Source organism: Euprymna scolopes, chromosome 32 (assembly GCF_053919585.1).
Source record: "Euprymna scolopes isolate OS-2025 chromosome 32, ASM5391958v1, whole genome shotgun sequence".
In the NCBI taxonomy this organism is placed as follows: Eukaryota; Metazoa; Mollusca; class Cephalopoda; order Sepiida; family Sepiolidae; genus Euprymna; species Euprymna scolopes.
In genome coordinates, this window is record NC_136513.1 from 30,256,256 (window position 1) to 30,267,487 (window position 11,232).

The 11,232-nt window shown below is 36.3% G+C and overlaps 2 protein-coding genes and 1 pseudogene across 2 annotated transcripts in view; 2 read left to right on the top strand and 1 right to left on the bottom strand.

The window, feature by feature from the left end:
* LOC145256105 (general transcription factor II-I repeat domain-containing protein 2-like) overlaps positions 1 to 9,265 on the top strand; it is a 780,669-nt gene extending 771,404 nt beyond the window's left edge. The window contains exon 4 of the mRNA XM_080114691.1: positions 7,376 to 9,265. Within this exon, the coding sequence (XP_079970817.1) occupies positions 7,376 to 8,231 (856 nt within the window). The 3' untranslated portion in view covers positions 8,232 to 9,265. The remainder of the gene's footprint in view (positions 1 to 7,375) is intronic.
* LOC145256133 (general transcription factor II-I repeat domain-containing protein 2B-like) lies at positions 8,271 to 8,975 on the top strand. The gene has a single exon (XM_080114718.1). It carries the CDS (start codon positions 8,271 to 8,273, stop codon positions 8,973 to 8,975), a length of 705 nt encoding a protein of 234 aa, XP_079970844.1.
* Positions 9,266 to 10,254: 989 nt separating the features above from the next.
* On the bottom strand, positions 10,255 to 10,392 carry LOC145256607 (U2 spliceosomal RNA; annotated as a pseudogene).
* Between the last annotated feature and the right edge of the window lie 840 nt (positions 10,393 to 11,232).

Consider the following 11,232-nt stretch of genomic DNA (forward strand, 5'->3'; position numbering starts at 1 on the left):
CCCAACTACTATTAAAATATATCTACCTATAATTCCCACCCAAATTGCTGAAGATGTGTACATTGGTACACAAAAGGATAAAACGCAGCGGACACTTTGAGAAGCAAAAAAAAATGCTGGGGACATACATCAATATCTTCGACTTATAAAGAAAAAAATATTACGAAAAATTTAAAAAATAAAAAAAGGTATTACAAAACAAAATTTTTGTTGTCTTTAACAATGTCTGTTTAAATATATATTTGTGTGTGTGGTGTGCATGTACGTGTATATATATATATATATATATATATATATATATATATATATATATATATATATATGATATTTGTTAAATATATATTAATAAGTTTTATTCATACAGACACTAGTGTTTCATTCTTATGAAAATTACAGTGTAAGATGTGATACCTTCCGTTGGTCTGGAGATTCAAACATACTCAACAAATTAATTTTGGCTTTGAGACTAGTGTATTTCGCTTGAGCCATCGATGATTAACATTAAAGAGGTAAGTAAAATGCCCTTGCCAGTAACACTACTAGTATTGATTAACAAGAAATTCGAATGATTAATATTTGCTACCGCTTTTTCTCCATTCACTAAATAGGGTTCAATTTCAATTTCAAAAGAGAGCTTTTATAACTATCATATTTTATAATTTTAAGTAAATATTAATAATGTTCTATGTTCGTCCATAAGTTTTACATGCATATATTTCTCACTCCTTAATATATATATATATATATGTGTGTGTGTGTGTGTGTGTGTGTGTGTGTGTGTGTGTGTGTGTGTGTGTGTGTGTGTGTGTGTGTGTGTGTATAGATAGATATGTATATGCATGTTGTAATTGTTCATTTCTAACCTTTGGTCATATTTGGAGATATATTGTTAACTGTTTGGGCCCGCAATCAGTAAGTTAATTTATAATAGTGTTTTTCTTTTAAATTATTATTATTATTATTATTATTATTATTATTATTATTATTATTATTATTATTATTATTATTATAAATATGAATTCGCGCTGCTCTACAACACAAAACAGCATGAAATCAAAGTCACAAAATATTCAACAGCAATTCAGTGTTCACCATCAAAATGTTTTTTTTTTATTTTTTGTTTTTTAAATCTAATATACGCCCAATGCACTTATGGGACAAGCATCGAGGTTAATTTTATTTTCCATGTGTATGCAAAGATATCTATTTTATATGAATATAATATATGTATTTGTGTATGAAATGTAATAAGTCCCCAGACGTACCCCTCCACCGTACTGTATACCGATATTCCATGGCTGACTTCGATAGATTCCGTACATTCATATCTGATCTACCGCTGCATTCCATGTTTAAAAAGGATGTGCCCTCTATAGTATCAGACCTAACCGAATGGTTAATTGTAGGCATAGACTGATTCATACCATCTAAAAAATTCCAACAAAAACCTACCAGCCAGCCAGCCATGGTTTGCCCCAGAATGTGCTGCTGCCATTGTGCACAGAAATCACTTCTTCCATAACTACCAACGTAATAGATGCCTTGAGACTAAAGCTGCTTTCAGGAACTTCAGCAACACTGTAAAAGAGTAATAAAAAATGCAAGAGAGCTATATGCCCAGTCTGTTAAATCCAAAGTAGCTGATCAGCGGCTTGGTTCCCACTAATTTTGACAAATAACAAATAGGATCCTGAACAGAAGTGTGCGTTCTATCCCAACCATTATCAATGGACCAGAGGTCATCACGTCAGCATCAGACAAGGCCAAACTATTTGCAAAGAACTTTGCAGATAATTCTACCCTATGCGCCGAAGGCCATCAACTCCCCATATTTCCTTCTATAACACAAACCACGCTAGGTAATATACAAATATCTGTGCGTGAGGTAGCCAAGCTAATCAAGAACCTTGATTCCAGTAAAGCAACTGGCCCTGACGGCATCCCAATTATAGTGTTAAAAAATCTTCAACCTGGACTTGCTCCCATACTTACAAAACTGTTTAAGCGCTGCCTTAAGGAGAAGTGCTTTCCAACACCCTGGAAAACCTCACCAGTATGCCCTGTATTTAAGAATTCAGGTTATAAGTCCTCTCACTCTCAGTACAGACCTATAAGTCTCCTGTGAGTCATGAGTAAGTTGCTGGAATCCATACTAAATAGAGAAATAGTCAACCACCTCAACAGAAATAACCTCCTTAGTGATCGCAATATGGTTTCCGTTCTGCAAGATCTACCGCAGATGTGCTAACGGTTATATCTCATAGGATTAGCGAATCTCTTGACAAAGGCTTCCTTTCTAGGGCAATTTCTCTTGACATATCAAAGGCTTTCAACAAGGTATGGCATAAAGGCCTTCTTCACAAGATTTTCAGCTACAGTATAACTGGAAATATTTTCTCAATCATTAAATCATTTCTCTCTAATAGGCTCATAAGAGTAGTGGTCGATGGGCAAAAATCAGAGGCCTGCAGTATTAATGCTGGAGTCCCTCAGGGGTCCATGCTGGGCCCAACTCTCTTCCTGATCTACATCAATGATCTCCCTAAACACATATTTAAATCATTCGTTTACATCTATGCTGATGACACGACCATCTACGACAACACATCAAAGGCTGTAAATGACAAAGTTCTCTCTGATTCTCTCTCCTCTGATCTTGAGCGTGTAGTTCAGTGGGGGAAGATGTGGCTGTTTACCTCTAATGCATCTAAGACTAAGCTCCTATCGTTACACCATCAACGCTTTGATCCCCATCTGGCATCAATTGTAATGGATGGGTCTCGCCTAGGAGAAGCTCAATGTTTTGACAAGCTTCTGGGCTTGACCTTTACTTCTGATATGAAATGGAACACGTACATCAAGTATGTTGCTAAGGTCGCTGGAAAGATGGTGGGTTCCTTCTGCCGCTCCAGAAGATATCTCACTACTGATGCAATTATCTATACATATAAAAGCCAAGTACGTCCAAAGATGGAATACTGTTGCCATATCTGGCCACTAGCGGCTAAAAATAGTCTATTCTGCCTTGACAGAGTACAAAATAGACTTCGTGGCTTAGTGGGGGATGCCCTTTTCTCTTCCCTGCAACCTCTCTCCCACAGAAGAGACTTTGTGAGCCTAACTTTGTTTTACCGTTATTTCCATGGCAAGTGCTCGTCTGAGCTCCAATCGCTGCCCCCCTCGCCAACCTTTTACGAAAAACACCCGTCTAGCGGAAGTCACTGTCAAAAATTTTCCCTACTCTCTATCTGTGCCTAAATCAAAACGCGGATTCCATGAACATAACTTCTTTCTTAGAACAGCCCGCCAGTGGAACTCTTTTCCATCTGTCTGTTTCCAACCTGACTACAACTTGGAGTTCTTCAAATCCAACATAAACAAATTCCTGATGAGCCGCCCCCTTAAGTAGACACTTTCTGAAATCTCAACACTAACGTGTAACGTACTGTACATGCAATAGCCCTTATCCCTGAGTTTCTTCCGGGCCTTGATAAGTGGTGACCTCTTTGGAAAAAATAAATAAATAAAATAAAATACACTCATGCCGAAAGTTTACATACCTAAAAAATATTTATATGTCAACCGTACCATAAGTAAAATTATTGTTAAAACTAAGAAAAGATAGTAAGTAAAAATCTTAAATATTATTTTAACGTAAGGGTCGATACGAATAGTTTCCTACTTTTATCGAAAACTAGTTTAAAAAATATACAGCCGATAACTAAATAAAAAGTGAATCTATAATGTCGGCTGCGGGATTAGAAAAGAATATCCTGTTAAAATTACTTGATGACCAAATTTCTGGGGTACACATGTGTTTTATCTTACACACTAAAAACATTGTCAATTAAAGGAACAGATAATTTACTATAATAATATGAAAAACCTATATCAAACATTTATTTGGAAATTATTAATAACTAGCGGGGGTACCCGGCATTTCCCGAGTGTTTGTTTCCGGGACGGGGGGGGGGTTTAAAAAATGTTATGGTAGGTAAGTAGGAAGGATCAAACCCAGAGTCATGAGTAAAAGTAGGAAAATAAAGTGTGAAAAAAAACAAACAAAAAAAAAAAAAACCTGCAACGTTAACAGTTCGGCCACCAAGAAAAGTCCATTCGAGTTGTTTAGGAAAAAAAAAAACGACTACGGTAGGTCAGCGCGAACGTGAAAATATAATGTGAATTGTCCAGCACGCTAACCACTACGCCACAGAGCACTGCAGCTTAGTTTAGTGATTTTAAATAACTTCACATGAAAGAACTACGAAGCCAAACCGGTGTTCCCTTCTCAACTCTTCCTTGTGAACGATCCCCAAACGGTGTTAAGTGGTGGCAGGGGGAGGAGGAATTTATTAGAGAGAAAATATTTTACCACTTCCATTGATCTTAACCGATTTTGGCCGTGACTTCTCAGCAGAAAAAGTATAGAAATCTAAGATTATCGAGGAATTTGAGAAATAATAAGCCTATAACACACCTCAGATATTGTTCTGCCGTTTGTGCATATTATATTTGCATGAAATATCTTGATTTTTAATCCTATTAATGTCAAAATCAGACGGGAAAAATGAGTTCATTTTATTTATATAGAGAAGAAGAAAAGAGAAGAAGAAGAGAAGAGAAGAGATAGAGAAGAGAAGATAATTTGGCTCCTTCCGACCTTACAGGCTATGGATACCCACGAAGCGCTGCATGCGCGGACATTTTTGTGGCAGGAGGTGCGCAAACTACAACCACATATATCCTTTGTTGACATTGTTTTATAGCAGTGGCAAGTAAAGTGTACGTACAAGACGAATGGAAAGAAATGCAGAGATAAGCGGAGAGCACATACAGCGCCTAGAATTCCCAAATGGTTACCCATCTCGTACTAACCAGAGTATGTGTTGCTTAACCTCAGTGATCTGACGAGAAGCGCTGTGTCAACGCGATTATGCTGTGTATTAATAATAATAATATTAATAATAGTAATAATAATAATAATAATGATAATAATAATAACAAAGGTATAAGATACTGCCCTTTTTAAACGAAATTTACATAATAACTATACTAACAAATCTAAGTATCATTTATTTAATCTAGTTTTCTTTCAATATCTCCTCTCTTTTAATAGCACGTGTCCAAATGGGAAATAATTACTTGTCTTTAGGAGACTGAAAAACTGTTAGCCTTTTGGCTATTTCTGTAATTACTTCTGAAATTAAGTACGAGACAACTGTTTAGAAGTTTCGACAATCATAAAAGAATATAGTCATTTATTTACATCCGGTTGTCTTTTGCTAGCGTCATCTTCATGTCACGGGGAGTCGTAAACTTTTAAAAAGCACAAGTGTGTGCGAAAGGAATTTGGAAAAATAATGAAACGCATTGTTTTGGAAGAACCATGATTTGCAATTGAAAACCCTCGAGTTGGATTTTTTATTTATTTCCTTTGTTTTTGCTTCGTAGAAAAGAAAAGTAATGCATGGAATGATAGCCTCATGTTAACAGAACATATATTGTACTAGGATCATACAACACTAGAGCTAGTCTTTTATAATAGTAATATAACACGGAACCATTGCAAGCCAATATGTGCTATATATAAAATACGCTTAAATTTGATATTTTGATGAAAATACATTTCGTATTTATTATTATATTATATTGGATCCAATTAATAGTTACGTTTTTAAAAAGTTTTTAAAAAATGACTTGTGCGACACTAACGAGAATCGAAATCAAAACGTTTAGATTACGATTTATTTTTCCTCTGACATTAATGCCTGAGCAACAAAGACATGTTTGCTGCAAAGATAAAAAATTAAAACATGACTCAATAGTTATTATATTATTCATGCTTATTTGTTATGCCATCGTTAGACCTTCACCTTGCAAATTCCATTTTTTTTGCACTTCTGCGCCAATTTTCCCCGGCAAAAACCCAAATATAAAGTTTAGCATGGATTAGAATGTCATATACATTAAGTTTCATGTCTGCAAACAAACAAAAAGCTGACAGAGGAGTTTGGTAGTATTCTTCAACAAATATATATACGCACACATGGATATTTATAGGAAGAGATTCGCGTTTACTATAACCTTGCACATGGTTCACTGGATATATTTTCCAGAGGGTTGTTTTTTTAATTATTTTTCATGAGTTCAGGTGTTGATATCATTACTGATATACACACTGTAGAGAAGCGTCACAGAAAATAGATATGTCAAACACGTAGAGCACCAACCACACCTCCACCAGAATGTTTCGTAAATACAAGGACCTTTGATAGCTTGTAGCTCGATATATTACAGACAAGAGCAACGGTAATTGCTGGCGAGAAATCAATGGTAAACTGATGGCTCGAAAACACAAAATAAGTTGCAGTAGTTACTGAAAGGGGCGGAGGGATTTAGATAAAAGTGGAAACTTGGTATTATGCAGATCTTAAGGAAAACGTATGGCTAATCTTTATGGACAATTATTAGGCGTGTGAAGAAGTAATCTTTTTTTACGCATATATATATATATATATATATATATATATATATATATATATATATATATATATAATAAAAAGACGACAAGCAACAACCAAATACAGTTACAGCTGCAAGTAGGAACAAGTGAAGCATGTCTCGTTCATTGTGAGTTCACAATGGACGAGGCATAAAAAATAACTAAGTTCAGCATTGCCGCCCTCCTCATTTAGCCCCAAATGTTCACAGGGGGCGTCATGGTAAAAATGAACAAACAGTGCATTTTTACGCTTTAGCCTATGTCAATTTCAGTTCTGCGGCATGCAAAAAGACAAATGGCTAAGTCCATCATTTGCCCTCCCCCAATTTAGCACCAAAATCGCCAAGGTCTTAACATATTCAAATTTGAGTTCAACACCATGCAAAACGGCTGAATAGACATACACAGAAAATTTTTGACAAATATGGTAAAATAGTCCCAAACCTTTAGTGTTTTCATTAGCCCTAAAAGAGCCTCTGGGGCACACCCCAGAGTTATTGTATAGACCAGGGTTGTCCAAAGCCTAGCCCGCGGGCCGCATGCGGCCCGCGGCCTCCTTCAATGCGGCCCGCAGCCTCTTCTAGAATACTTTTTTAAAATTAGTATTATTTAGACATCTATTGAGTTATTTCGAAAAAAGTTGTTTTTTACTAAACTTTATTTGAGTTTGAATTGGAATAATTCAACTCAAACACCTTTATTCCGTACTATATACAGAATTTGAATAGTTGTAGTACACCATCATAAGCATACAATTGTTTTAAATTGTGATTTTCATTTTCATGAAATAATAAACGTTTATTATTATTATTCTTTATAATTTCAGTTTTACTTAATCCTCCATTACATTCTGTTCTATTTTTTTCTTTTCAGACTTAGTGCAACATTTTTTACGATGGCTCAGAAAAGAAAAATCTCTGATGAAAAGCGTCAATTCAAGGATAGTTGGGAATTGAGGTTTCTGGCGAAAGAACAAAGTGGGCGAGTTTTATGTTTAATTTGTAATGAAATGATATCTGTTATGAAAGAGTACAATGTACAACGACACTACAGCACTCTTCATGTCACTGGCTATGATAAATACACTGGTGAGGCGCGGCGAACCCTACTCAATGATCTCAAATCAGACCTGCGTAAGCGTCAAGAAAAGATGTTTCAATTAGTGAAGCCTTCGTCTTCTACAACCATAGCCTCTTATGATGTATCACTTTTGATGGCTAAATCCAACAAGGCATTCTCTGACGGTGATCTCATTAAGCGATGCGCAATAGCTATGGGAAAGGCAATGGGCTTAAACGATGAAGCTCTTGGGTTTGAAAACATTCCACTCTCGCATCAAACTGTTGCTAGACGTGTTGAAGAGCTTAGCAATTTCGTTCAGGAGAAGGTCATGAATCAAATTCAGCAGTGTGTTCATTTTTCTCTCGCTTTTGATGAAAGCACAGATATAAGGGATGTCAGCCAGTTGCTTGTCTTTGTTAGAAGCATTGACTCACAGTTTAATGTCAGTGAGGAGTTATTCGGCTTACTCCCACGTTTTACCACTACAAAAGGATCTGATATTTATGAAGCACTGAATTCTTTAGTGAGCAAGTATGGTGGATTTCAGAAATGCTCTTGCATCGTTACAGTTGGTGCCAAATCAATGACTGGAGCTAAAAGAGGGGTTATAGCGTACTTGAGAGATGCTGGAGTCGACTGCCCAATGTTTCATTGCATTATTCATTAGGAATCGTTATCTAGTCGCTGTATACGTTTATCTGATGTAATGCAGCATGTAATGAGAATTATTAATTTCATTAGCGGCGGTAATAAAGCACTGAGGCATCGTCTATTTGTTGATTTCTTTAAAGATTTGGATACAGAATTTTCTGACATTTCACTCCATTCTACTGTTCGTTGGCTTAGTGCTGGGAAATGTCTGCAGCAGTTCTTCAGTTTGCGTAATGAGATTCTAAACTTTTTAGAAGAACTGAATGCAGACACTGATGGATTTAAAGGTTTATTGCAAGACGTCAACTTTCTGAAAGGTCTAGCATTCCTCACGGATATTACTCAGCATCTGAATAAGCTCAATTTAAGTTTACAGGGTAGGAATCAAACAATTGCTTCTCTGTATGGTTTCATAGATGGCTTCCGCAAACAATTAAGTCTCTTCAAAAGTAATATGCAAAGTAACATTCTGATTCACTTTCCAAGTTGTGATGTTATTTCTAAAGAAATAGAGGACAATAACTTCTGCTGCTTTGTTGAAACTCTTGATACCCTGATTGAAGACTTCAACAAGCGATTTCAAGATTTCCAGCACCTTGAGAAAAACTTCAATGTCTTCAATGCTCCGCTGACTATAACTATATCAGAAGCCGATGAAGATTTGCAGCTTGAATTGTGTGACTTGCAAAGTGACCAGTTTTTATTAAGCAAAGCTACACTGCCAATCACTCAATTTTCGCCTCTTCATTCTGAAGAGTAATATCCTAATTTACGCCGTTTTGGATTTCACTTGCTGTCAATGTTTGGCAGTACCTACCTTTGTGAAGCAGCATTTTCCGCAATGAAGTGGATTACATCCAAAGAGAGGAATCTACTTAATCAAACATCTCTCGAAGCCTGCCTTCGTTTAACCTTAACCTCAGTTGACATTGACACAAAGGAGTTGGCTTCCAAAATGCAGACACACCCATCACACTGAATTTTAAGTAAACTGTAGTGTTTTACGTGCTTCCTTAAATATTTTTTACAAATAAATTTATGGTTTATTCTTATTCATACTTGTCAGTTATTTTTAAGGTTTCCTGGTCTACTGATCTTGCTCAAAATTTCCAAAACTCACTTATTCGTCGTATTCACATCTTAGCTTCTTTAATCTATTCTCCGGGAATATGTTTTTTATGATAAATATAAAGATTCATTTACATGTACGTGTTTTACTTTACATCTGGTACGGCGAGGCAGTGCATAAGAGGAAACACGTCAACCGCGGCCCTCAATCTAATTTCCTTGCCGAATGCGGCCCGCGTCCCATAAAGTTTGGACAACCCTGGTATAGACAAACAAAATTATATAAAATCAGTTAGTTACAACTTTTCAGACAGTTTTATAAAAATCTAAGCCCTCAATTTTATTTAATAACCACAAAAGTGTAAATTGTAAGCATTTTAACTCGACAGGTACTCCTAGGTGGGGGTAACAGGAGTATTCCCATAAAATCCGTTGTTACATTTTACTCGTATCATGTTTAATGTGTGTGGAAAATGTCAAAAAATTCCAAGCGTAGTTATTGAAAAAATTACGGACAGATGGACGAGGTTGAATTTACAGGTCCACCTTCCTTTTGTCGGGGGACTAAAAAAGTTAAAATAAGAATGAGGTATATATAGAATAAAATACAGAGAGTGAAATATTCTTAGTAGTAGTAGTAGTAGTAGTAGTAGTAGTAGTAGTAGTAGTAAGAATAATAAGAAAACGGAGGACGAAAGAGAAATGAAGATAAACAAAACAAGGCCGATAGCCATTAGTCGCGTGCTCGCGTGTAATGAATGAATGCGTGAATGAAGTATTGACATGAACTTCTTAGAGATAAACTAAAATGACCGAAAAATGGGCTGAAATGACTTAAATAAATAAAAAGTAAATGGCTTAGAATGGCTTTAATGAAATTAAATATGAATTGAATATAACTGGACTACTTCAAAAACAACTTGAATGATCTGGAGAATGACTTGAATGGCTTTGAGACTGACTGTTTGTAAAGTGGGTGATCATTTTTCATTAAATTAATACAGAAAAGTGATCCCCACTTTATATCACAAAGTTACAAACATAAGTACAGCATGCAGTAAGAACAGATTCTACACTTTGATCTTGGCCAAAAGGCCAAGAAAAGCGGTATTTATTTGCTCCCCCACCGAGTAAATTAGGCACAAGGCCGATTTTTAATGTGAGGAGTGAAGGGGAAATGGGTACCAACTCCTCGAGTAGTAGGGGAGCTGGATACTGACAATTGGTATGAAGGGTTGCCCCTACATTGACCAAGATCTTATATGTGGGGGGGAACATATGGTCTTTGCTTGCAGTATCTGCCGGAACAGATAGTACACTTTGATCTTGGCCAAAAGGTCAAGAAAATCTGTATTTATTTGCTCCCCCAACGAGCAAATTAGGCACAAGGCTGATTTTAATGTGAGGAGTGGAGAGGAAATGGAGACCAACTCCCCGGGTAGTAGGGGAGCTGGATAGAGACAATTGGTGTGAAGGGTTGCCCATACATTGACCAAGGTCTTATATGTGGGGTCGCCCCCACATATGGTCTTTTCTTGCAGTATCTGCCGGAACAGATAGTACACTTTGTTCCTGGCCCGAAGGCCAAGAAAAGCTTAAAAAGCTAAGAACAGTATCTATTAACAACAGACCATTGATCTTAACCAAAAAGGCCAAGCAAAAGATGTTTCGTACAGACCGACCGACCGACCGACCGACGGAGTGACTTATAGAGTCGCTTGCATGCGACTAAAAATTAAGAAGTGGAAGGAGAAGGAGAACAAAACTGAGGTGAAAAATAAGAAGAACAAGAAGAAGAATGAAGTAGGATAATACGAACAAAAAAGAACGATAAGACGAAGATAAGTAAAAGCAGAATGGGAAAATAGAATAAAAGGAAAATGTGTGAAAGACATATATAGGAAGAAAATGAATACAAGAGCAAGAATATAAAGACGAAATGAGGAGAA

Bases quoted from the DNA above. Each gene is read 5' to 3' on its own strand.
- LOC145256133 (XM_080114718.1), top strand. From the start codon at position 8,271: ATGCAGCATGTAATGAGAATTATTAATTTCATTAGCGGCGGTAATAAA.